The sequence below is a fragment of the Pelodiscus sinensis genome, chromosome 1, assembly GCF_052426305.1.
Source record: "Pelodiscus sinensis isolate ZL-2025 chromosome 1, ASM5242630v1, whole genome shotgun sequence".
Lineage (NCBI taxonomy): Eukaryota > Metazoa > Chordata > Testudines > Trionychidae > Pelodiscus > Pelodiscus sinensis.
In genome coordinates, this window is record NC_143052.1 from 101,428,306 (window position 1) to 101,456,272 (window position 27,967).

At 43.7% G+C, this 27,967-nt stretch overlaps 1 protein-coding gene across 3 annotated transcripts in view; it reads right to left on the bottom strand.

Moving 5' to 3' along the window:
- The window catches only part of PARPBP (PARP1 binding protein), a 77,073-nt gene that overhangs the window by 26,066 nt on the left and 23,040 nt on the right, over positions 1–27,967 (bottom strand). For all 3 annotated transcript variants that reach the window (XM_006138034.5, XM_006138033.5, XM_089781779.1), the window contains one exon: positions 10,436–10,619. In XM_006138034.5, coding sequence (XP_006138096.3) covers positions 10,436–10,619 — 184 coding nt within the window. The remainder of the gene's footprint in view (positions 1–10,435; positions 10,620–27,967) is intronic.

Genomic DNA, 27,967 nt, shown 5'->3' on the forward strand with positions numbered 1-27,967 from the left:
GGGTCTCTCAGATGCAGAAGAGTGGTTCACTGCGTGGCAGGAGGGCCACATGGAGCCCAGTATAGCAGCCTTCGAGCAACCGCAACCCAGGGAGCAACATTCAGCTAACAGCTGGGAAGCAGTACAGAGCTAGGTGAGGGGGATGCGGCAAGCACTAGGGGCTCCAGGAGCAAGGCTAGTGGTGAGGGGCTGGCACTGAGGGCAGCTCTGGGGAGCTGTAAGGCGTGGGAGGCTCTAAGAGACAGGGGGGCTGACAATGGAGGACAATAAAGCATCTGGGGTGGAGAGCTGGCAACGGGGAGCTCTAGGGGCAGGGCTAGTAGTGGGGGAGGTTATGGGGGCAGAGCTGGCACTGGGCAGCTATGGGGATGGGGTTAATATTGGAGACTGGGGGCTGGCACTGGGGGGAGTTCTGGAAGGATTGGATGTGGTGGGGCTCTAGAAACAGGCTAGCACTGGAGGGTCTGGTGATGGGGCATTTTAAGGGGTGGGGGCTGGCACTGGGGGCTCTGAGGGCAGGAAGCTGGCACTGTGGGGGGTTGGGTGCAGGGAACTCAGGGGTCAGTGGCAGGCGCTGGGGGGTAGTGGAGGGGTGGGGGGCTCTAGGGTTTAGGGCTGGCACTGGGGACCTCAGGAGGCCATGGTGTACCCCAGCTCTGGACTCCAGGGTCACCATGAAGAGTCGAATTCAACTGCGGCGCTGCCTGCCATGTAGCAACTGCTGAAGTTGACTGTTTGGCCGGGGCTTTTGGCTGACTAGCTCTGGGAGCTGGGGCTTTTTGGACCAGTAATATTTTATTTGAACATTTGAATATTTGTTATTTGCATAATGAATAAGCAAATAAAATTTTACCAGTCTGCCAACAGTTTGTGAATGGGTTTGCCAGTCTGCGGTATAAAAAAAAGTTGGGAACCACTGCACTAGATCACTCCGGATTTTCCACATAAATGGAGACGTTGTAAAAGAAAGTAATCTACATCAGAAATGCTCAGTGCCACTCTCAGCAGCAGGGACACAGAACTTCATAATACCTGCGGGACTGCAAGAATTGCAGGTTTGCTATAAAATTAAGTAAAAAAGTAACAATCCTGTGTTTTGTTTGTTAATATACAGAAGATTTTTAAAATCAGTTACTTGATAAATATAAAACATTTCACAGTTTAAATTTGTTCTTAAAAAATAGGACAAGTAGCAACAGATTTTTTGAGAATCAGTTAACTAATCTTAAACAATCTCTGCAGCACTCTCACCACCGGGTTATCCCAGGGGTGAAGCCGACGGCTGAAATAAGTGGGCCCCTCCTCCCCGCCCTACCCTCTGGGGTCCTCCTCTCCCCAGGCAAAGCAGATGGCCAGGGTGCGCCTTCCACCCATGGCTGGCCCTGAGAAGAAGCCAGCAGCAGGGATGGTGCCCTCAACCTCAGCAGCCAGGACGCACAGCCCCATGGGTAATACTTTTAGTTTAATGTAAGTTATCAACTAGTAATTAGGAACAGCAACTTCAACTATAGCTGTTGTCACAGACCTCCCCCTCCCCACGCTTTACGAAATGTACTTATGGACACAAATATGCACAACTCAAAGATGCTTTGGACAAATTACCTCATGTAACCTATCAATCTTAATGTCATAATCTGCTAGGTCTGTATATCTCATTTAGGTGTATGTATCATTCCTGCATGAAATCTATGTAGAAGACTAATGCCCTTCTCACATCCAGCGTGTAGCACTCTCTGCTTAGCTCTAAAGTGTGGCTTGGGATAAGAAAACTGGAAGGAAAATCTTTTGGGTCAGATGGAATTGGGAGACCACTTTTGGTAGCAAAGATGGATGCAGCCTGAGCTGCAGTTTGTCCCTGCGGAAGACTGTATACGATGGTTCTGAAGATAGAGCCCTCAGCTCAGACACTCTCCTTGCTGAGGTAATAGACACGAGAAAGGCCACCTTCATAGAGAGATGAAGCAATGAACACTCAGCCACTGAGTCAAAGGGCGGTCCCATGAGTTTATTGAGCAACAGGTCCATGTCCCAAGCAGGTACAGGTGGACAACAGTACAGATATAACCTGTCTAATCTCTTTCTAAAAATGTGGCACCATGGAGTGGCCAAACGGGGAACATTGGAAGCAGCCTGGGTGAAAGGCAGATACCTTCGCCAAGTGAACTTTTACCAAATAGGTGGTGCAACAGGTACTCTCGCACCACTGAAATAGGCATCAACCCAGGGGAAACATCCCGCTCCACACATCAGCTGGAGAACCTTTTCCATTTGGCCAAATATGCCGCCCTGGCAGAGGGCTTTCTCCTGCCCAAGAGGAGCATTGAACCTCTAGCAAACTGAATCATCCAATTTCCATGCTGTTAGATGGAATGAGCACAGATCCAGGTGTCTGAGACGCCCCTGATGCTGCATCAGAAGGTCCGGGTACAGGTGCAGGGCTATTGGGGCTTCTACCAACAAGTTGAGCAGAATGGAAAACCAACGTTGACGCGGACACGCCGGCGCTAACAAAATTAGACCAGCCCTGTCCCTGTGGGCTTTTAGCAGGACCCGATGTACCAGTGGAATTGGGGGAAAACACTTACAGGAGGAGTGTTCCCCTCCAATGGAGAGTGAATGCATCTCTCATGGAACCCTAATAGTGATTCTGAAATGAGCAAAAGTCCAGGCACTTTTTGTTCTCTGAGGTGGTGAACAGATCTAGAAGGGGAGTCCCCCTACTGTGAAAGATTGATTGTATCACATCTTCCCAGACTGACCACTCATGGACCTCCTGCTGAGGACTTCCTCCAGCATATTCTGTAGTCTGGTAGAGAATGCCACAGTCTCTGCGCCTCGCTGCAGAGCCAGGATGATCGCACACCTTCCTGCTTGATGAAACTTTGCAGTAGTACTGTCCATACACACTGACACAGAGGCCCTGCATCAGCATCTGGGGTTGGAACACCTGGCAAGTCAGTCTGACTGCTCTTAGTTCTTTCACAGAGATGTAAACACTCGCGTCTGTGGGTGACCATAGTTCTTGGATCCTCAGGCCACCTAGATGAGCCTTCCCACCCCACATCTGAGGCATTGGTCACCAGTGTTAATGTGGGGCCTAATGGGGCAAACCCTTCTGACTGGTTTAATGGGTCCATCCACCACCTGAAAGATTCTGTCACCCTGTGGGGGATGGCCACTACCATGTCCAGACTGTGAAGTGTAGGTACATAAACTGAGGTGAGCCAGCCTTGAAGGGATATTTAGGTGTAGACACATGTTATGTGATCACGTGGCAACACAATCCCATGTGGCCCAGAAGTCTGAGGCACGTCCTTGTCATTGTGACCAGACACTGAGTGAAGGTGACTATCAAGTCCCGAATGGTCTGGGACCTCAACTCTGGCAACAATGCTTTCTCTTGGGATGAGTTTAGTGTTGCCCCTATAAATTGTGATCTTTGCACAGGACTCAGGACTGACTTCTCCTTGTTGAGAGGATGCCCAGAGTTTTGAACAGCTCTAACATGAGGTGTATGTGAGCGAGAAGCTGGTCTCTGGAGGTCGCTTTTAGCAGCCAACTGTCCAGGTATGGGAAAACTTGGACCTCCCCCCCCCCCCGCTCTTGCACAGGTAGGTCACTGCCACACATTTGGTAAACACTCGCAAGGCCGAAGAAAGGCCAAACGGTAGCACTGCAAATTGGTAATGCTCACCTGCTATTGTGAATCTGCGGTAACGCCTATGACATGAAAGGATAGAAATGTGGAAATATGCATCCTTTGTGTTGAACAGATCTAGTGTGAACCAGTGACCCAAATAAGGGATTATTGTGGCCAGAGTGACCATCCTGAACTTTACCTACTGCATAAAGAGGAAATAGTGGGAATAGAAACCCTTACCCTGACTTAACGAGGGACCTCTTGTATCATACCTATATTGAGGGGCGACTAGACCTCCTGTTTCAGGAGATGCTTGTGGGAGGGGTCTCTGAAGAGGAACAGAGAAAGGCGATGGTGAGGGCATAGGGATGCAAACTGCAGGGAGTACCCCTCTCCAACCATGTGGAGACCCCAACAGTCCAACATAATACTGGCCTACGCATGGTAGAAGTGGGATGGCATGGCTGAAAACAGAGGGAATATATCCAGCAGGTCTGGTGCTCTGCCCTCGGGTGCACCTTCAAAAGGCCTGTTTGAGGCAGGGGGAAGCTTGGAGGAGTTGAGCCTCTGCTTATTTTATTGGGCTCGAGTTCTCCTCCTGTTATTGTTCCTATTGCAAATCTGCTGCTGAGGCTGAGGGCAGATATGCATGACTAGGGATATGCATGACTAGGGATCTCATAGTTGCTTGGGAGTCTTTGAGAGAGTGCAGTTTGGAGTCAGTTTGTTCTGAAAACAGGCTGTTGCCTTCAAAGTGGAGAGCCTGTAATGTGGACTGGATCTCTGGGGGAAACCCTGAGGCATGAAGCCACCCAGATCGGTGCACAGCCACTCCAGTTGAGAGCATTCTTGCTGCCAAATCTGCTGAGTCCAGGGCCACTTGTCCAGGGCCAAATCTGCTGGGATGTCCAGGCTATGATATGACCTTCCTCCAACAGGTCTCCAAATTCCTGGTGGGCATCAGTGGGCAACAACTCTTTGTATTTATTGAGCACTTCCCACGATTTAGAAGCGTGGCGGCTAAGGATCGCCTGCTGATTGGCGATCTTTAGTTGTAGGCACCCTGTGGAGTAGACATTTCTGCCAAATAGGTCGGTTTTCTTGGCCTCCTTGGCTTTGGGAGCCGGGGCTTCCTAGCCTTGCCTCTCCCTCTCATTGACTGCTGAGACCACAATCAATGAGGTATTGGGATGAGAGTATAAGAACTCGTACTTGTTGCCCTTGGCTGTCAGGGGAATTGACGATAGGGTCTGCCATAGGTTTGTATAGTTCCACTATATGGTCTTTATGATTGGTAGAGCCACCCAGGGGGGCCCCTCCTATGAGAGGTTGTCCACCATGGGGTCCTCTGGTTCCCGTATCTCCTCTAAGGGGAGATTCATGCTCTGGGCAACCCTAAGCAGCAGTTCCTAGTGCGCCCTATGGTCCACTGCTGGGGAGCCAGACATGGAGGTGCCTGCCACTGCCTCGTCTGGAGACAAGGACAAATAAGCATGTGCGGGTAAGGTGTCCTCAGTTAGCTGCGCCTGGGGTCCCACATCTGCTCCACCTGACACCCCTGCCTGGTCTTGGAGTTCAGGGGGTGGGCGGGATTCCATCACCGACGGTGCCCTCGAATGGCATCTATCCCAAGGGGAGCAGGCCCTATGGCTTGCCAACACCATCGACCTTGGTGCACCCCAAGACTGATGATATGCCAAGGGTGTCCAGAAAGGCCACTGTGTAGATAGTGGCCACTGTTGCTGTCACTGCGCCATCAGGTCCCTTCTGGCATGACCGGAGTGGCTGTATCAAGAACGGACCGATGCCGCATCCAATTCCAACTCTGATTGAGATGACCATGGCGGTGTCGTAGCTGGCAGTTTCGTGCTGGCAGTGTTCAGTGTCGGCTGGTCAGGATTCTCAGGGTTGTCCCAGTGCACTCCTGACAGAACCTGCACTCCGTCGGTGATGATAAACTTTTGGCTGCGTGTGTAACTATCAGTGCTCCCTTTATCTAGAGTATTAGACCCCGTGCACTTGGGTCAACACAGGAGATCTGAGAGCCCTCGGAACTGACAGATTCATGCAAGGTTTGAAATCAGTTGAGTAGGTTTATTGTCAAATGCGAAGCTCTGACAGTTGGTAGCAGAGATTCTACAATCCTACACCTACACCACTGCGCACTTGGCCCACGTTGACAAGGTACCAACACATAGCAGGCCTACTGCCATATAACAGATATTAACAGCGGTTAGTCAGAGTTAAGCCACTGTGCATTCTGTAAGTCTAGACAATGACACCTGCCGCTCAGGTGCCTAGTGCACCCCTCCCCACACCCCCCAAGGTCGGCCGATGTGCATCATTTGCGGTGTCCTTTTATAGACATGTACAAACAAGTTACATCATTTCTTTATGTACCAGGTTGCCACCCTCTGTTGCCTAGTTACCACCCCTCACCTTAGGGAAGGGGGACTTACTATCCTTCATGCTGTCAATCTTGACCAGGTCCTGAACCTAGGTCGGTATGTGCATTAGTTTTTGGGGAGTCTTTGTACCAGACTTTGGCTTATAGTCTGTACCCAGTGCCTCCATGTGTCCTTCCATGCTCCACCTAACTTACACAATTACACAGTTATCAATAGGGCCTCATTCTTGGCTCCTGTGTTACTGAACCAAAGTCTTGCTCACTAGATTGCAGGCCTGTTGCTGTTTTCATGTTACAGGCCTGTATTCAGGCCTGCTGGCTCTATGTTACTGACCCTCAACTTACTACACAGGGTAGTAAAAAGCCCCAGAGAGAAAAGAGGTGAGCGTCAGTGGCTGCGTCAGCACTCCGGGAAGCACTTCCAATGGGTCTTCTGTGACCGCACCCCGACACAGCTTTCACTTAAAATTAAAACAGAATTTTCTATTTCAGTACCATTTGACTTCCCTAAAATTTTATTTTGAGCCAATAAAGTCATTACATTGCCACATAATGATTTTTGTACAATATGTTGTGTCATGGCACAACTGTTCTACTGGGGAAACTGCAAAAACCAGCAGTCTCAACTATAAGCATTAATTCAGGCTTCACATAATTAAGTAAAGCAAAGCTTCCTTTTCTATGGAATAATTATTTAGCTTTAGCCCAGGGATTCCCACTCTGAGATACTTCAAAGAAAAATATTGCCAGAATAACAGTTTTGTATCTGTTTGCTGCAAAGTAACTGTTTTCAAGATTATTTTATTCAGAAGTGAATTAGACAGTCTTCCCAGCAATACCACATTACGAAGGCATCAGTTGTGGCTCTCTAGTTACAATGAAGTTCTATTTTGCACATCAGGAAGGGACTAACCTTTGTCAATACAAAAAAACAACATACCCCCTGCAAAAATCACAGCATTGTGGATTAAAAAAAAAACTCTCTCTTTTCTCACGCTTCAGAATTATTAGTGAATCCTATAGGAAATATAGCAGCCAGTGTCAGACATTTTTTGTCCCAAAAGTTCTTCACTGACTACCATATACAGGCAGTCCCCGGGTTACGTACAAGATAGGGACTGTAGGTTTGTTCTTAAGTTGAATCTGTATGTAAGTCGGAACTGGCGTCCAGATTCAGCCGCTGCTGAAACTGATCAGTTTCAACAGTGGCTGAATCTGGACGCCAGTTCTGACTTACATACCGATTCAACTTAAGAACCCCAGGCATCCCCAAGTCAGCTGCTGCTGAAACTGATCAGCGGCTGATTCCAGGAAGCCCGGGGCAGGGGCTTCCTGTAGTCAGCCACTGGTCATTTTCAGCAGCTGCTGACTAGGGGACACCTGGGGCAGAGCAGCTGGGGTGCTGCTGGGTTGGTCCAGTGGCACCCAGAGCGGCGCTACGGGACCAACCGGCAGCGCCCCAGCTGCTGAACCACAGGCGTCCGGAGCAAAGCCGCGGAGCACGGGGGCAGCGAGACAGCCCAGACGCGCCGTGGCTATCCTGCTGCCCTCGGGCTCCGTGGCTTTGCTCTGCTTTGCTCCCCGTCCCCCTGGTCTGCAGACCAGGGGGACGGGGAGCAAAGCGGCGGAACACGCGGGCAGCGGGACAGCCCAGACGCGCCGTGGCTATCCTGCTGCCCTTGGGCTCCGCGGCTTTGCTCTGCTCTGCTCCCCGTCCCCCAGGTCTGCAGACCAGGGGGAGGGGGAGCAGAGTAGAGCAGAGCGGCGGAACGCGCGGCCAGCTGACAGCCCAGACGCGTCTGGGCTGTCAGCTGGCCGCGTGCTCCGCTCTGCTTCCCCCCCATGGTTTGCAGACCAGGGGGAGGGGGAGCAGAGCAGAGCGGCAGAACGCGCGGCCAGCTGACAGCCCAGACGCATCTGGGCTGTCAGCTGGCCGCGTGCTCCGCTCTGCTCCCCCCCCCTGCAGATCAGGGGGAGGGGGAGCAGAGCGGAGCACAGCAGAGCGGCGGAACGCCCGGCCAGCTGACAGCCCAGACGCGTCTGGGCTGTCAGCTGGCCGCGTGCTCCGCTCTGCTCCCCCTCCCCCTGGTCTGCAGACCAGTGGGAGGGGGAGCAGAGCAGAGCGGAGCGGAGCGGCGGAACGCGCAGCCAGCTGGCAGCCCAGACTCTGGGCTGTCAGCTGGCCGCGCGTTCCGCCGCTCTGCTCTGCTCCGCTCTGCTCCCCCTCCCCCTGGTCTGCAGACGGGGGGGGGGGGAGCAGAGCGGAGCGCGCGGCCAGCTGACAGCCCAGACGCGTCTGGGCTGTCAGCTGGCCGCGCGTTCCGCTTTGCTTCCTCTCCCTGGTCTGCTCGAGACCAGGGAGAGGAAGTGCCCCGTTCGTAACTGCGGATCCGACATAAGTCGGATCCGCGTAACTCGGGGACTGCCTGTAGTCAAAAAGCCTCATTGAATGAATAAGAACAGTCTATTTTTGATTTATTTAAAGAACAAATGGCTATTTTACACCTATTATTTTTGACAACTGTACTTTTTACCAGCAGACACTAAAGAATAATATTCTTCTACAGAGAGTCTCACCAAAAACCACACTCTTTGAATATTGCTGAATCCCCCACTGTTCTCAAAGGACTTACAATATATGCTGCTCGCAGGTACCCAGGTATCTATTCCCCATTCTTCTCAATGGGTCCAAGTATTCCTCTCCACCTCCCTACAATACAGGATGCCAACATTTTCCTTAGCTTAAATGGTGGCCATGTTGATAGGGGAAATCAGCCCATGTTCTGTGTTCCATTGAGAACAACAAGGGATAGCAGCCATTTTGATATAACAGTTGACAGTTTTTCTGAATAAGAAGATTGCATGCAAAAATCTCAGCTGTCAGAAAAGCTTTCAGTTATTAAAAAAAAACAAGAGTGATTATTAATCCAAAATATTTATTTTCAAAAGCTACCAGTTGTACCAGATCCATTCAGAGGGTAGGACAGAGGAAGTAAGTGTCCACATACCGAGAGTTAGTGGGTGAGAGAAGTAAGATGTGTAGGTAAGGAGAAGAGTGAAAGAGAAACAGCACTGGGTAATGCAATGTGGGGCAAGAAAGGGAAATGTGGACAGGAGAGGGGAGATAAATGGGATATACACTGTAACTGCTTTGTCCTGCTTCATACTGGCATAAAGCAGCCAGTCCAATTGGTCATTATGGACCGTCAAAGTTAAAATATAGAAAATAATTTAAGTGAACCCTTCAAATCATTAGGAATATCAAAGAATAGCATTCTGTCTTTTTAAATTCAACTTTCATACTGGAACACAGAACAAAGAAAACTCTTAGACAAAACTGAAGAGAAGTTGAAGTTAAGATTGGAGCATACATATTAGTAATCTACAGTAAAAGATGTCAAAGAGATAAGATGGGTAACAAAGAAGAGCTCTGTGTGGCTGAAAAGCTTATTTATCTCACCAACAGAAGTTAGTCCAATAAAAGATACTACCTCACCCATCTTGTCCATCTAATATCCTGGGATCAACACACCAATTACTTATTAATGCTCTGCAAGTACACTGCATATTAAGAGATCCCAAAACAAAGCATTATAACCAAAGAAAATTCAGAGTTATTATCACATTTAAAAGAAATCCAAACATTTTAAATTATGGAAAGCACGTTGCTTCTACAATCCAAATAACCTGAACTCTGCACTGTAATACTTTTTTTTAAAATGAGAAGGGGGATAGGGAGACAAAGAGAAACATTTAATGAGCCTTTACATGTCAGTTTAAATCACTTTAATATAATCTGGGACCACAAACAGTAATCACTGTCATATGGTTATTGCATGGTATCTACAGAACACAGTTAAGGTTGTTTGTGTATGCATTGATGTATAGGTTTGGATTTAATTCAAATTTTAGAATGCCCTGAGTTTATATCCATTGACTTGGGCATAACTATGTCATCAATATATGTTATCCTAATTACTCATCTATATTCTCAACCTTAACTTCATCTTAACAAAATTTTATCTGGAAATTTAAATTAAAATGTAATTGTATTTGTATCAATAGCGGACAAGAGTTATTTTACTAATATTTAATATTTTACAAAAATGTTATGAATAGGAATAAATTATATGTTAAAAAAGTTATTTTAATAGAGATTCATAATTTTAATGCAAGAATATTTTAGTTGAAGTATAATGACTTTTTGAATCCTGCACTATAATCCTAAAGGCCTTAAAGAGTCTTTCAACAAATTTAAGTGCACTATGCTACACCGGAAATGACACTATTCTTATTATTGAGAAAAGCTTATATATTTCAAGCTATTAAAAAATGCATTGACTTTCTTGTAAAGCTATATAGTAGGAGAACAAAAGGAGACCTGTTACCCGAGCTGGACTGATTCCAGTGGTACTAGCAGTCATAGCTTCATGTTGAGAATTGATAATATTTTTAATCCTCAAATCCAAATCTTGTAAAACTTCCTCTGCTGCTCGACAAAATGGATCCCCACTGTTTCGTCCTTTTATCAAGTGCATCTTGATTGTTGATAGAATTCGCCCCCCTGCAATTCTGAAAATAGGCACAGAGTCATCCCCACATTAATCTTGGCAATACTTTAATATACCTATTAGTTCTGAACATAGAGCCTTCACAGTTAATCAAAATGAAAAGCTTTGATCTTTTAAATAAAACAGCAGTATGCAATAAAACACTATGCTTTGACATAATAGTTTACTAAATATTAAAGATTAGAGAAACCAAAAAGAAAAAGAAAAAGGTAACCAATACAACATTTGTAAGTACTCTGATTTACAAGACAAAGACAGTATCTTGGCTGCAAGGAAAGTTCTGATTAAACTTATCTTCTGCAAATCCACATATTTCTGTTTTGCTGATAGAACTTTGACACATGTTGGTAAACTAAGAGAACTGAACCACTAAATAAACAGGTATAATACTTCACTTGCAAATATATTTCTGTTTCTACCAACCAATCTGTTTTCAGTTTAACTAAAATATTAGATTACCAAGAAACTAGGTAATCATGGATATTTATTATAAGGAGTACAATTTCCTATTCCATCACAGTATAGGAAAGATTCCTTCACAATCAGGACAAGTCTACACTATGGAGAAGATCGACTCTCCAGAGGTCATTCTTCTAGTGTTCGATTTAGTGGGTCTAGTGTAGACCCCCAAATCAAATGCTACGGGCAGCTCCCACTGATGACCTTTTCTCTTCATTCTGTGAGGAGTAAGGGAAGCCAATGGGAACACGTGCTCCCATTGGCCTCCTGCAACATAGACACTGCAGCAGTTCGGCTTAAGATAAGCTGAAACCAGCTACACATTTTGTAAAGCTGAATGGCATACCTTAAACCAACCTGCCTGGTCTAGTATAGACCAGGCTTCAGAGGGCATGTATAGCAATGCAAATTTGACTATGATTATCCATACAGTTTTGACATAACAGATACATTTTAATCTGCAATGCTAGTAACAGGGCTCAAGTTCAACAGCCTTTATAAAAAGACTGGAAAAGAAGGCAGGTTTGTTCCTAATTACAAAGGAACTCATGAAGGATGAAAGGCACTCCTGATTGTGCTAGAGAAACTCTGATGCAGGTATCATATCTTAATTGGTTTGCACAGTACCTGTTACAACAGAATGGGACCCCTCAACAGCACCAAATTAATACTAATAAACCGGTTTAAACAGAATTTAAAGAGTAACAGAGATGTACAGAGAGCAAACAAAGTGAGGCAGGCTACAAATATTACCAGTGTACAGGTTTAAGGAAATAAAAAAAAAGTCAAAAAAATCACTTTCATATGTTATCTTAACTTTTCAGAGATGCCTGTGGTGTGGTTACTTTGTTTCTTATTGTCCTATCACTTCGAGATGCATTCCTCCATGGCTACAGATTTGATTATGTTCAAAATTTCCCCATAGCTGAAACAAGACCCATGGAGAGGGGGACCTGGGGTACATGGACCACGGAGAGGGGGACCCTGAGCTGCTGCTCAGTGGGTGGCTGAAGTTCCGGCAGCCACCACATGGAGGGCAGCTACTGCTTTAAAAACTGCTGATCAGGGCTTGGACAGCAGGATCCATGCAGGGGTCAGGGAGCCATAGCAGGACTTGCACCCCACTGGGGTGTCAGGATTGGGGTGAAGCCCAGCTCCCTGAACCATGCCTCACAGTGGCTGGTTGAAGCTCTGGCGGTCACAATATGGAAGGTGGCTGCCAGTGTTTTAAAAACAGCTGCTCTGTTGCGCCAGCGACAGGACCTGCATGGTGGGAGGTGGGGAGGGAGAGAAAATACCAGGCTGGCAGATGGGGGAAGAGGCTCTGGCTGAGGGTAGAGGTGGAGGGAGAAGAGGCCCTGGCTGAGGGAAGAATATGCCCTCTATCCATAGAAAGAAAGGTATTATTTTAATGTTTAATAATATTTACCCGTAAATAGATGGAAGTGGTTGATGAATAAATTATGATAGTGGAAAATATGATTAAGGAATGGTAGTGTTTGCCATGGGTTAAAGAAAAACCTCATTTAACAAAACTGTGCAAGCTATTTTTCATACTGAAAATGGATCTGGAATATTACCTCAGTATCTGTTGAAGGGCCATTATCAACAGGATGATTTACATTTGGTAAAGAATGTAAATTTAACTGAGGTTTCAGTGGTTCAAATAGCAGTCATTACAGTGAACACATGCATTCATATGTAAATATGGACAAAGTCATGCAAACATTCAGACATCTTCACAGTAGCCCCATCTTTTCTGGTTCAGTGGCAGTAGAGTAGGTCCTTCAAGTACTCCCTCAAAAGACAATTACTAGCTTTAGTTAGTGGTAAAGCAGAGGAAAGGAACTTGAAACCGCTCTTCAGATGCAAGCTTCTAGGGTAAAGCCTTACCAATTGTAGAGATAAGCTTAAGGCAAAGTGGAGAAGGAAAAAAAAACCTGATGTATGAAAACTGAGGACATATGTTTCTTTGAAACCATAGCTTTTTTTACAGCAAGAAGCTCAAGTATATTGAGTTAGCACTGGGGAAAAAAGAGAGTCTGAGATTTCAGTAAGGAAAGATGTACATTGACAAAAAGATGGAATGGAGGATATAAAATGATTGAAACGTGCAGAGGAAAAAAAAATCAAACTATACATAATATGATGTAGTAGAATAAGACCAAAGAACAGAGTTTATGAATTTGTATGGATGAGAATTCTAGCGTCTTTAAAAAATAGTAAATTTATTAACAGTCACATCTTCAAAGACAGAAGACCAATTCTACAGTATTGAATATAAGGTAAAGAGAGTGCACATAGATGTGCAGAAGCATTTTGCCATGTTGCAGGTAAAGAACTAGAAAGTTGCTTCATATTTTGTAGTAAAAGAACAGCATATTTACAAGTGGTCCTATTTTTCCCCAAAATTACCCTGAGATTTTAAACACAGTCCTAAGTGAATATTCTCCTAAAATCCTGGCCAGAAGACTGTCCAAAGAAGAATTCCCTTCCTCCCACTAGAAGGTAGGGTACAGGACACTTGAAAGACAGGTTGATAATTCCCACACCCCCTGTATCAATCATACGGTGCTCAGAAGAAAGAAGAGAACAACTTAGTACAGAGAGCAATCAGACATTGGCCTTTCATCTGCTCTATCCCCACATTCCCTTCTCCTTGGGACTTTGGTCCCAAGAATCACACCTCTCCCTATGGTTCAGTGAAAACAAATGAAGAACAAAGATAGGAGGGGAAAACAAAGAATGAACAAGGAAAATGGAGATCAATATTTAAAAAAAAAAAATCAGAAGTATGATATACAGAATAGAGGTTTCATAGAGACTAAGTCTGTAGCCATGAGACAGGAGTCAAGAGCCAGCTGGCTTAGGATTCTGGAAGATGAGAAGCATGAGATTAACTAGAGATCAGAATAATGAATCCAGATCCAGAGTAAGGCCAGGTCAGAAAACCAGGGGATCAGAGGAAGAACAGAAACTGGAAGTGAGAAATTACAAGTCAGATGTCAGGAATGAAGCTAGCTCAGAATATCAAGAGATCAAGCTGGGATAGTAGGAGAAGATAGCAGAAAAAGGTATCAGGAACAGGAAAAACAAGGAGCACAGTTTGGAGCAATAAATTGTGACCCCCAGTTAGAGACGCCGTGACTCGGAAAGTCATGATGATGGATTATGTTGTTTATCCAGAGCTAAGCTGTTTTCTTAGAAGAATAAACCTATGCAGGAAATTAATTAAGCCATCTTAGAAAAGCAAGCAAGCAAGCAAGCAAGCAAGCAAGCAACCAACCAACCAACCAACCAACTAGGGATGTAAGCGAATACTTGAGTCACTACCAGGCTAGTCGCTTCTCCCCCTCCACCCTTTGCTGCCTATCAGAGGCAGCAAGCGTGGGGAGCAGGAGCTGGGAGGAGCCAGCTTAACAGCCCTCCCCCTCCCTGCAGGGAAAGGGGGAGGCAGAGGCGCAGCAGGAGCCCAGTCCCAGATACTACATTTAAAAGGCAGAACCGCAGTAAGAGCTGGGCAGCTCTTACTACATCTAAGAGGGAGAGGCTCAGCACAGTTAGCTCCCAGCCCCAGGAGCTAACCCTACTGTGGCTCTGCAGTTTCCCCCCTTATCAACTAATTGAGTAGTCAATGGAAATTCCATAGACTACTTGAGTAGCTGATTAAACAATTTAACATCATTACAACCAACTACTATCAGGATGGTCATAAAACCATTGGACTCATGTAGTTGCATCACAAAGTCAAGGAAATGGCCTTCCAGGACCAAGATGGTGCCTATAGGTTAGAGGAGGCTGCAGGGTTTCTGACATGCGATATCGGTGTGGGCACTCAACTTGCAGCAAGCCACAAAAGTCTCTCTCATGGGACACATTCAGGCTATCAGAAGATATGGGGCATTAAATGTTGAATTTTATAGTACCCTAGAAGTCCTGGCATAGCAGTATCATGGCACAGTTAATGAACTGCAACCCTCCCAGACCTGGACGGAACACAGGAGGCACTCTCTTATGAATGTGATCCCCTCCTATGAGGTATTCCTTTTTTTGTTGATAATAGCCAATGCATTGGACACAAATCCAAACAGAGGCAGAGCAGTTAAGTGTGGGCAGGTTCTGGAACCCAGTCACATCAAAGAAGTTATGGGACTTAAAAGTGAGAGTTTGTTCAGGATTGGGAACTCATGGGTTAGAGCTGTATCTTCAAGACAGATGTATCTGTTAGCTTTACCATTCCTGGCTCCAAGGCTGTAGGTGAAAGGTAAAGTTCAACTGGAGAGAAGAATAGGGCCCACTGGAACAATCACTGGTGTAGGGTCTTGGCCCGGTAGAGGTACTCCTGCTTCATTTGGTTGGTAAGCATTTGGACCAGATGACAGGCCCCTTTCAAGTGGTATCTCCATCCTTCAGATGTGGTCTTAATTGCCAAGTGCTCCTTGTAGTTTTGCTTAGCAGGAAAAAGATTCCTTGAGTAGTAGATGATAGAATGCAACATTTGCCCCGGGTTCATGCCTTTGGGAGAGGACTGCCCAAAACATTATATTAGAGGTGTCAGCTTCTACAATGAAAGCTTACATCTTGTCTGGATAGACCAATGCTGGAACAGTAATGAAAAACAGGCAACCAATGGAACGGGGCATTTTCCCTAGAATAGGACAGTGATGGACTCTGCTTGATTTTGAAGAATTTGAAATGAATCCCTAGCAGAAATTTGGGAAGCCTAAAACATGATGTAAGTCATACATATTAGATTAAACTCCCTAGTCACAAGCAGCATAGATCTTGCATGGGTCCAGCTTCATTTCTTCTGGTGACAGGATGAACTCCAGGAACTCGGCTGAGGTCTGGTCAAATGTGCACTTCTCAAGGTTAGCACAGAGACCGTGCTATCACAGTCTTTATAGGACTGTGTAGATGCAAGTGACATGTTACTCCAAATTGTCTGACACAATAAATATAGAATCCAAGTATACCCTCACAATAACTGGTCCTGTAGATCTCATAGCACATCATTAATGAAGGGCTGGAACATCACTGGAACATTAGACTGAAAGTGGCCACAGCATCTTCCATTTATCCCCCTCTCTAATATAAGCTCTGTGGAGATCCAATTCAGTGAACACATGAGGAACACCTTTGTGGTCCAGCAATCAGGAAACAGGACATCAGGTAACAGTTCCAAAATATTATTTAACAGGGTGCTCAGAAATCCAATTTTAAAAGGTCCGGGATGTCAGCCAGTAAAATCATCCTGCAGCTGACTTCCATGCAAGTTCTCGGAGATTCTCACAGGCTGTGTCTAGACTGCATCCCTTTTCCGTAAAAGGGATACAAATTAGACACATCACAATTGCAAATGAAGCGGGGATTTAAACCCCCCCACCCCCACTTCATTTGCATAAAAATGGCTGCCGCTTTTTTCCGGCTCGGAGCTTTTAAGGAAAAGGGATGCAGACTAGACACAGCCAATATGTCAATTCAGGTTTTGATATTGTCTAGGTCTGTCCAAAACAGTATCTTCACTCCTGGCTGAAGCTCTATGGACAGTTGTAATCCCAATGTGAAGGAAGGGTTTCCACATTCTTGTTCTCAAAGACGTCAACATATTCATCGCAGTTGGGGGAGGAAGTTCCAGAGTACTCCAAATAAGTATTTCAATATAGGCAACAACATCTACTTGAGATCTTCTTGGGTCTGTTACTGGTCTCTCACTCTACTGGTGGCATAATTCTGACGGGACTACAACCGTCTATTCTTCAGTGAGCGAGGCAGACATGAAAGATCAGTAAGGAGTTTGGACTCTAGAAGCACTGCAACTTCCTGGTTTAAAATATGACTAATTTGAAATTCACCAGATGGTCACATGAAAAAAGGAACAGAAACCTTATTTAAGGCAGGATTTACTCAGCATTGCTTTGTCAAATTGGCCACACATTACCAGATCAAAGAAGGACTACCAGTTATACGTCACTATGTTTTAATTGGAAATTCACCAGATGGTCATATGAAAAAAAAGAACAGAAACCTTATTTAAGGCAGGACTTACTCAGCATTGCTTTGTCAAACTGGCCACACATTACCAGATCAAAGAAGGACTACCAGTTATACGTCACTATGTTTCTACTCTATTTCTAAACTATTTCACAAGGGCTGCATCTAGACTGCAAGCCTCTTTCAAAAAAGAGCGTCTAGACTATAACCAGCACTTTCAAAAAAGCAAGCCGCGTTTTCGAAAGTGAGCACCCAGGCAGTCTGGATGCTCTCTTTCGAAAAAGCACAGTTTGCATTATATAGCACCTATTTTTGAAAGAGCACTTTCGGAAAAAAGCATTATTCCTCATAAAACAAGGTTTTCCACAGTTGAAAGAACTGCTACGTTCTTTTGATTTACTTTCAAAACAACGTGGCAGCAGTCTAGATGCAGGTAAAGATTTTTTTGAAAAAGGCCACTTTTTTTCAAAAAATCCCTGTAGTCTAGACATGCCCTAGGAGAGTGGTAAAGCAGGGCACTGGAGTTACCTAGGGAGGTGATGGAATTTTCATCCTTAGAGGTTTTTAAATCCTGTCTTGACAAAGCCCTGGTTGGGATGATTTATTTGGGAATGGACTTGCTTTTAGCAAGGGGTTAGATTCAATGACCTTCTGAGGTCTCTGGCAATCCTATAATCACCATGCTACAATCAGGACTACTCCACTGACACACAGACTGGGTCAAAGGATTCATAAAAAAGGACTTAGCATACAATTAGAGAGTAGAATGTACAGGGATTGTTGTTTTTTCTAAAAAAGTGTTATTCCCAAAGCAAGTTAAAGTTACTGTGGTTTTAGAAAAATCTAGGATTAAGCCTGTGTTCTTTACTTTAACCACTGTGAGGTTTCCCTGAAGAGTTAAATTATAAACTAATGTGGCCATAGAAGAGACTGCGCAGTGATAACGACATCTTTAGAGATTTTAGCTGCTAAACTCTAAGAAATCTCTGTTGAGTATGTGCAAACAGATTATTTATACAAGGACTTGGAAAAATTTGAGCAGACTTTCACAGGTAGACAAGGTGTATCCCTGACAAAGACCACTCCCCTGCCAAATTTCTAACTTCTGTTGCATCCAGTATGGAAAATTTCAGCCCAAATGGTTAGAATTTAGAAAAGTTATAAAGAACCAAAACCAGAGTTTTATTATGGGAAATAAGGCAACATTATAATATGCAGTGCTATCAGACCCATTATAATAAAAAAATAACTTTTAAAAGTAACCAAGTAGAATTTCAGTGACAGATAGAACTTTTACATCTGCTATACTCTACAGAAACTGGTAGACATTTTGCAAATATTTCTTAATAGCTAGGGCAGGTTATAAATGTAATAAGTTATTTTTATATAGCTGGACTTTGCTCATGCAAGAATAACCACCTGGACAAACACCTGTCTCTACTAAAGTCCCATGGTGGACATGGGGAAGTCAGTGGATGTTATATACCTTGACTTTAGCAAGGCTTTTGATACGGTCTCCCACAATATTCTAGCCAGCAAGTTAAGGGATTGTGGATTGGATAAATGGACGGTAAGATGGATAGAAAGATGGCTAGAAGGCCGGGCCCAGTGGGTAGTGATCAATGGCTCGATGTCAGGATGGCGGTCGGTTTCTAGCGGAGTGCCCCAAGGTTCGGTTCTAGGACCGGTTTTGTTCAATATCTTTATTAATGATCTGGATGAGGGGATGGATTGCACCCTCAGCAAGTTTGCGGATGACACTAAGCTGGGGGGAGAGGTAGATACGCTTAAGAGCAGAGACAGGGTACAGAATGACTTGAACTAATTGGAGGATTGGGCCACAAGAAATCTGATGAGGTTCAACAAGGATAAGTGTAGAGTCCTGCACTTGGGACGGAAGAATCCCAAGCATAGTTACAAGCTGGGGACCAACTGGTTAAGTAGTAGTTCTGCAGAAAAGGACCTGGGGGTTACAGTGGATGAGAAGCTAGATATGAGTCAACAGTGTGCCCTTGTAGCCAAGAAGGCTAATGGCATATTAGATTGCATTAAGAGGAGCATTGCCAGCAGATCCAGAGATGTCATCATTCCCCTTTATTCGGCTTTGGTGAGGCCGCATCTGGAGTATTGTGTCCAGTTCTGGGCCCCCCAGTACAAAAAGGATGTGGACGCAGCATTGGAGAGGGTTCAGCGGAGGGCAACCAAAATGATTAGGGGGCTGGAGCATATGACCTATGAGGAGAGGCTGAGGGACTTGGGTCTGTTTAGTCTGCAGAAGCGAAGAGTGAGGGGGGATTTGATAGCAGCCTTCAACTTCCTGAAGGGAGGTTCCAAAGAGGATGGAGAGGGCTGTTCTCAGTAGTGACAGATGGCAGAACAAGGAGCAATGGTCTCAAGTTGTGGTGGGAGAGGTCCAGGTTGGATATTAGGAAAAACTATTTCACTAGGAGGGTGGTGAAGCACTGGAATGGGTTACCTAGGGAAGCAGTGGAGTCTCCATCCCTAGAGGTGTTTAAGTCTTGGCTTGACAAAGCCCTGGCCGGGTTGATTTAGTTGGAATTGGTCCTGCCTAAAGCAGGGGGCTGGACTTGATGACCTTCTGAGGTCTCTTCCAGTTCTATGATTCTATGTTTTATATCAACACTAGTCAGTCTGCATACCTCTCCTTATAGGATTTGGGCTTAAGTGTGTAATTTCAATACAACTGATAGCAATGTGAAAGTATGCTTTTATACCTTTTGATTTATTGGACAGCTTTATCAGCAAAATAAAGAAACTACTTTGTGTTAACTCTTTTGGTCATTGTGGGGAAATAAAAATTATCAAAACATAATGGATTGAAAGTTAAGTTTTAAAGGGGACTTATTAGTTGATGTGATGTAACAAAGATATTCTGCTACTATATAATTTTTAGTGAGCATGGCTGGCTGCAAAAAATAAACACTTTACTTGCATAATAGTGACTCTAATTAGAAGTATATTATGTGAATACACTGCTCTGAAACATACTCCAGGACCTTTTCTTTCCAAATTAAAAGAGTTACTGGTGAAATAAAATGGACATAGCAGTACATAATTTATTTAACAGAATACAGTATGTACTCTTTCTTGGAATAAACCTTTAATGGAAAAAAATTAAAGCAGTGTATAGAGAAAGAGTGAGGATGTGGACAGTATTCAAAAGCCTGATAAAATATAAAACAGACTCCTAATGTGTATTCCAAGACCAGGGGGAAAAAAAGTCAAAATTCTATTATGGCAGGGTCAGAGTTTTATATTTTGTCCAAACAGGAAAAAATTATAAATTTCAATTTATGACAAATGCAATTGTGACTATGAGGAAAGAAAAATAGTTTGACAGATTAATAAATGTTTATAATCATCATGGTTATATCCATAACAGGGAAAAAAAGTTAGTTTTTCCCCCTTCATTGTAGATTTGACAAAACTTAGTTTGTTTTTTTAAATATTAACATATGCTAGTTTAATTAACATTCTAACACAATTCTCAAAAGCATGGACACATGATTTCAATAGGAGTAAGGGAACTGAAGAGAAGTGAGATTTAAATTCTGTATTATTCCTTAAATGTAATGGAAGGCAATATAATCAAGCAATAACACATTATAAAAAAATGCACATTAAAACACCCATTGAATTAAATTAAATTGTTAAACATGCATAAATTATGGGCACATTAAAGTTGCAATGAGAGAACTTTTGAATTTCTTGATTTCAACATTAATGCTGTATTAAAGACATTATTTGCTAGATTTCTCTTAATATAAAAAGTGAAAGACAAAAATATGAGACTCTATAAATACCAGGACCCAAACAAATCACAGAAGAGCCCAACCTTGTAAGCCACATGCATGAATGCAGGGTGCTTATAAGGTGGTTGTACTATTTCTCCAGGCTAAATGGCATTTAATTGATTATACTACAAAATTTCACCAATCAGGCTGATAATGAACATGAACTTCTCATGGAGTAGGAACTGCAGACGGACTGTTACATTTCAGAGCAGAGCATACCCTTTAGGGACACTCTGTAGCTCATGAACTCTCTCCATTTGGAGAAGTCTAAAAATCTTCTTGCATATATAGCTGGCTGTGCTCAACTAGCCTAGAACAAGAATTCTATACTTCCTCACCGGGACCTAACGAACGAAGGGAGCACTTGCTAGGGAAGCCAAACGCTGTTCCCACAAACATCGCAGGCTTTAAGAAGAAACCGGGGGGAGGCGGGGAAAGTGTTGGCAGCACCGTATTGAGTGTCATGAAGGTGCCGCTCCAGGGGGCTCCACAGCTGACGCAATGGATGCTGCTGAGAGAAAAACTTTCTAATGATCATGCACACAGCGTACACATACACCTGATTGGAATTGACATAAAGAACAATAATACTCTGCAGAGTTTATCCTTGCCTGAAAAATCATACCTAGTAGTAGTACCTATAAAATGAACAGATGGTTCATAGAATAGTAGAACACTAAAACTGGAAGGGACCTCGAGAGGTCATTGAGTCCAGTCCCCTGCCCTCACAGCAGGACCCAGTACCATCTAGATCATGAGTGGGCAATCATTTTTTGCCAGGGGCCACTTCAAATATTTGCATTGGTCTGGGGGTGAGGGAGCGCCTTTGCCTGCCCGCCCGCCCCCATTTCCTCCTAGGTACCCATGCCCCAGATTGGGAGGAGACTTCCCATGCTCCTCTACCCCAAGGCCAATCAGGGCCTGGGGTCAGGGGAGCATGCAAAGTTTCCTCCGCTTGTCCCCACCCTGCACGGCGCTTAAAAGTGCCACACACTCCTGGCAGGGCAGGAGGAGGCTTCATGTGCTCCCCAACCCACAGGCCAAACAGAGCTTGGGGGAGGGGGAGCATGGGAAGTCTTCTCCCTCCCTGAGAGGTGCACACCACACTTCTAAGTGCCACGTGCACCTCACAGGGCGGGGCCAAGGCAGAGGAAACTTGGTGCCCTTCTCCATTCCCAGGCCCTGATTGGCCTGGAGGCGGGGGAGCACACGAAGCCTTCTCCCACCCTGCCTTCTCCAAGCACCAAACTTTGCGCGCTCCCCCCACCCTCAGGCCCTAATTGGCTTGGGGGCAGCAGAGCAGCTGAATGTCTGCAGGCTGGATCCATCTGTTTGGCAGGCTGGATCCGGCCCGTAGAGGCCTTTTTGCCCACTCGGGTCTAGCCCATCCTGGATAAATGTTTATCTAACCTACTCTTAAATATTTCCAGAGATGGAGATTCTACAACTTCCCTAGGCAAAATATTCCAGTGTTTAACCACCCTGACAGTTAGGAACTTTTTCCTAATGTCCAACCTAAACCTCCCTTGCTACAGTTTAAGCCCATTGCTTCCTGTCCTATTCTCAGAGGCCAAGAAGAACAATTTTTCTCCCTCCTCTTTGTGACACTCTTTTAGATACCGGAAAACCGCTATCATGTCCCTCTCAGTCTTCTCATTTCCAAAATAAACAAGCCCAATTCTTTCAGTCATAGGTCATGTTCTCTAGATCTTTAATCATTCTTGTTGTTCTTCTCTGGACCTTCTCCAATTTCTCCACATCTTTCTTGAAATGTGGTGCCCAGAACTGGACACAATACTCTAACTGAGGCCTAATCAGTGCAGACTAGAGCAGAAGAATGACTTCTCGTGTCTTTGTGTTGTTAATTTACACCTCGGGACAGCATTTTTAATGTTTTAGGTATCAGATTTGTACTATTATTTGAAAGTTGTAAAGTAGCATCAGTGGGAAACTTGATTTAAATTAATATTTTTTGGCGATTTAAATCACCTTGATTTAAATCAACCCACTCTGATACAAGATATGCTGGACTCTTTATTACTTGGCTCTTGTCCTGCAAGTCATCTATTGCAAGAACCTGTGGACATGTTTATGTCCTGTAGCACCTTAGAGATTAACCAAAAAATATAGATAGTATCATGAGCTTTTGTGGGCACAACCCACTTAGAAGTTCATGGATTGTGCCTATGAAAGCTCATGACACTATCTATATTTTTGGTTAGTCAATGGTGCTACAGGACCATTTGTTGTGTTTAAGTTTTTTTAGTTACAGACTGACATGGCTACCCCTTTGAGATTAATGTACATGGTTATTTACAAAACATATTAAGTTAAAAGACATGCTCCCTGCCTTGAAGAATTTACACTCTAAACTGACCAGATAAACAGATATTAACTCCAAAAAAGACTGAGGGAGGGAGAAGACAATTTACAATTATTAAAGCTCCTTCCAACAAACAGAGGAAGAAAGGTACACAGCCATTAAGCCTTTTCCTTAACCATCAAAATTATTATAGCAATTAACACCCCTCAATACTTCTCCCATGCTTAATGCAGACGATTCACATTAAATGCCCATGCAAATCAACCTGACTCCTCCCCCTCCAGACAAATATTCCCTTCATAAACTATGCAATCACCTCCTGCACATATCCCCAGCCAAGTTTTACAGATAATATGGAAAGTTCTATGCTAATAATGGCACTGACATCACATTTATATTGAGATCCCTCCCTTACTGCTCTGTTTCTCCTCCTGCTAAAGTCTGTGCCCATTGTGTTTGTTACATGAAGGAGGAGGAGCCACCTGGCCCTTCTTTCTCTATGGCATGGGGAGTCTCTAAGCACCCTGGGAGAAATGGGGCAGCATGCCTGAAAATATTCTGATTGGCTGGAATCTTCTGGAACAGCAGGAATTACAAATAGAACTGAATAGCTATTGGTTGACTGAAATACAAGAGATACCTCAATCTGAAGTGTTCCAGGAGGCAATGAAACGTTAATTACAGCGACAATGAACTATGCAGACTTGGAAAGTAAAAAAATCATTTATATGGAAATATTTTACTAGATGTGGACATGGAAAAACTGTTAAAGCTAAAACACAAGTTCTGTTCTTACGAGTATGTAACACTAGATAGAATGGAGCAAAACTTGTTGCATTCTTGTGATGCCTTCAGTTTCTATCAAAACAAGTGAATTGCAGTCAAACAGCAAGAAAGGGAAAACTCATCTGCATCAAAACTTGTCTTCTGTGCATTCAGTCTTTGGCAGCATTATCTTGAAGCATGAATTCTGCTGATGAAGGTATTACAGATGTTAATGTGTACTCATACACAGTTAACCCATCAGTCTGGGCTCATCGGTTAACCCTCACAGTTACACACACATTCCCCTGCTGCCTCTGTATCAGAGGCAGCATAAAGGGAGGGGAGCTGGGTACATGGGGAGCCAGCTTCCCATGAGCATTGGCTCTTGACTGCCCTCCCACGTGTAAACATGCAACTGCTGGAATTTTCCAGCAGTTGCACATTTACAAAATAAATGTATTTTAATGTCCCTAGAAGATAGTGATGCGAGTTTCAATTATAGAGACACTCATTCCAGCTGTTCCTCTTCTAATTTGTTGCAGCTCCATCTGGGTGAGTATTGAAAACTTCTACTTCTAAAAAGTCTTCAGATGTTCATCAAATTGATGCTCAAAGGTTTTCCTTAGAATGTACCATTACATCTGAAGACCAACTTGACAGCATATTTGCTAGAGGTATTTACACCAGCATTACACCATTTCACAGTTTAAAAAAAACTTACATGATCGATTTTCTTCATAAATTGCATCCAATTTACAAAATACTAAATAGGAAACAGCTTGTGAGAAGTCTTCTGAATACTGAAGCAATCAATATGAGAAAGATTTGGTGTTTTTATTATGCAGGCTCTTCATGTGTGCATAGATGGAGGAGGGTGTCATCAGCTTCGCGGTAACAACTGCACAAGTAGTGTTTTACTTATTCCAAAGCACAACTGAACATCACTACACAGATCAATATTTGACCAATTTAAAAATATAATCAATGAACTGGGTCCACAGAAAGTTTCTGTTATGGCCAACAGTGAAGCTAAGATAAAAGGAACGTGGCTTTTTATTGATCAATGAGAATCCACGCCAGCTTTTTTTGGTGATGATTAACATCTGACAACTTTCTCCTCTCGTGCCAAAAATTAAGATGGTTAAGTTTTACACAAAGCAAACAAATACCAGCAGCCATTTTTTCCAACATTATATAAGTACAGCACACAGTGGCATCTACATTGAGTAAGCCTTGCTAATATTCAATGGATAACTTCTATTATAAATGTCTCAAACATCTTAAAATATTCAAGAAGTCTCTTCACTCAGTGGCTGCTGAAGAAGGGATGTCTGTGTGCACCTCTCAGTAATCCAACCTGAAATTTTTGATTATGCCTGTAGGATATAGAACTTAAAATTAATTTAATTGCTTGAATCTGAAACTCAAGTCCATTTGGAAAATGAAAATTGATGACTCATACTGGCTGATGCCAAGAACATGTTTCTGGACATTAAGAAACATATTTGTGAGATATTGAACAAAATCCATTTGTAAAATACAAAGAGGGAAAAAAAATCAACTGTTCTTTTTTTAATCCACACTTCTAGCATCAAGAGCTTTCTGGTGAATTTGACCCAATTTGAGATTTCAGAATGTCTGCTGAAAATAAAAGATATAAAAACAATACAGTTCTGATGGAGGTAGCAATTTCCTTTTAAGCATCAGATTGCTCAGTCATAAACCTATGTTGAGTGCAATCCCAGCAGATGAATCAAAACATCTTGTTGCTTTCTTGTAGAAAAGGTCATGTCCTAGAACTCTAGGTACAGTGACAGAAATTATTTTAACACTTCTGTGAATTACACCTTCAATGGAACAAAATTGATCAACTTGGGAAGTCATTCATTTTAAGTCATTCAGAAATAAATAGACTGAAGACCTCCACTGCTGGGAAGTTGGTGACTGTGTATCACAATTTAAGAAAATGGCACATGAAGAGTTGATTCAATATTGAGCAGATGAAGAGGAAGGAGATACTGATGAATTTGATGAGAATGATAAACATATGGATGAAGCACTGAAGCTCAAAGATTATAATGAAAAGCAAGATATGAAAAGCTGGTCTGATGTCTATCTGACGTAAGTGCATTTAAAAGTGACTTTAAAATAAATTGCTATGATTTATTTCTATTTTATTTTATTTTTCCTTTTTATAACTGTTCAGTCTTGAACAATCACATTAAAATGTTAATCTAACTGCTAAAAATAAGAAAAAAATCTAATTTTAGGACCATACTTCATTATTGCATTTTTTCTGAGTTAAAAAGTGTCTTAACTAAGTTACTCAGCACTATCTAAGGCTAAGCCTACAGGACTATTAAGTTTTACCTTTTATTTATTATTGTACTAATAAATAAGAGCTTTAAAATATTTGATCATTTTTTACATTATTTGACAAGTCAATAGACCAATTATTTTTGGATCAGTCAAATGCCCAGCCGTAACTTTTTATTAGGAATATAAAAAGTGCCTGCCCAGTCCCAGGGAGAAGGCTTCTTGGCAGCAGGGGGCTCTGCAGCTGGTGCCCCAAGAGTGAGGATCAGGGAAAACAGCATGTAACCTGCAGGGCAGGGGGAAGGCCAACCAGGCCCACCACAGACAGGGCCTGCTCCAGAGGGCCCCAAGGGGCTGGAGTAGTCCCTTGCTCAGGAGGGCAGGGAGCTGCTCCAGCCCCTATGAGTTAACCAGAACCAGTAAGCCTCACCCATTAAGGGATGAGACTTATTGTTTAACCGGTTAACCTTTTACATCCCTACTTTTTGTATCTCTTGGAAGCTCATGGGTCCATTTCAAGTCTCTGCCATATTTCATCCGGCTTGTCACACACCGAAATTCACCTTGATTCCACTCAGTCAATCTATCACTAAGTTTCTTTCCTAATATGTGACTGCCTCACAGATTTGAGTAAAACAATTTATTTCCAGACTATCAGATCTATATTCTGGATCATGTTCTATCTTCAGGAATCCCACATGCCTGTCACGGCATTGTTCAATTACCTTCTCAAATATGGGGCTGGAATACATGCCGTTGTCCTTCCTAGGGCTTGCCTCCTGCTCCTTCAAATCCTTAAGTATTTCTGCTACTCCAACTGCAGTTCCTCAGCCTCAGGTTATTCTTATCCCTTCCCATGATCCTGGGGCTTCCTGTAGTTCCAGTGATTCCTTCCCCATTGCTCCCCAGGAAAGGTACACAATTCCTGTCTCAAAGTTTTTAAATATAAAATGGACCTAGTCTTCACTTCATCCAGACCAGCTCTCTCCTTGCTGGAAACCTATTTCCCTGTCAATCAGTCTGCTTTGGCAATTGCTCTCCAAAGTAGCTGGTCTTGCTCCTTAACAACCATCCAGCCTATCCAGAGTACATGGATGCTTAGACCAAAGACTTCTCCACTGGTTCAATCCTTGGTAATCTCTGCTCTTGCAAGTGATTTCTAGCTCCTTTCCTCTCTCCCAAACAGGTCCAACATCTGGGTAATTAGTGGAATGTGTTATAAGTAACCTCACTCACTGAAAGCAGACGATCAAGTCCTAGCCCAGACTCCTTCAGTGTAGGATGTAAGTGAAGTACTCTGCAATTATTCTGTACAAGTATGCATGTCTCTCAGATAAGCTGCAGAATAAAGGCTCCAACTGCTTATAAAAAGCTCTGGTATTCCTCCCTGCAAAGCGTGTATCTACATCTGTAGTCTGTCTCTCCTTACCAAACTGAGCACAAGTCAAACACTTCCATATGTTTCAGTCAGTAAAAGGGGGCATGAGGGATTCATCTGCCTTCCTCACTGGCAGATTCTCCTTCCATTTTTATTGTGCCCCAGAAAGCCCAGGTTCTCTCCGGGTTCAATAGAAACATTGTTTTGTCCCTCAGGGCAGGTTTCATCTTCATGTTGCTATGGCAATTTTAGCCAATGTAAGTGGGAACAACACAGTCCAAGTTCTCACTCTAGGCATT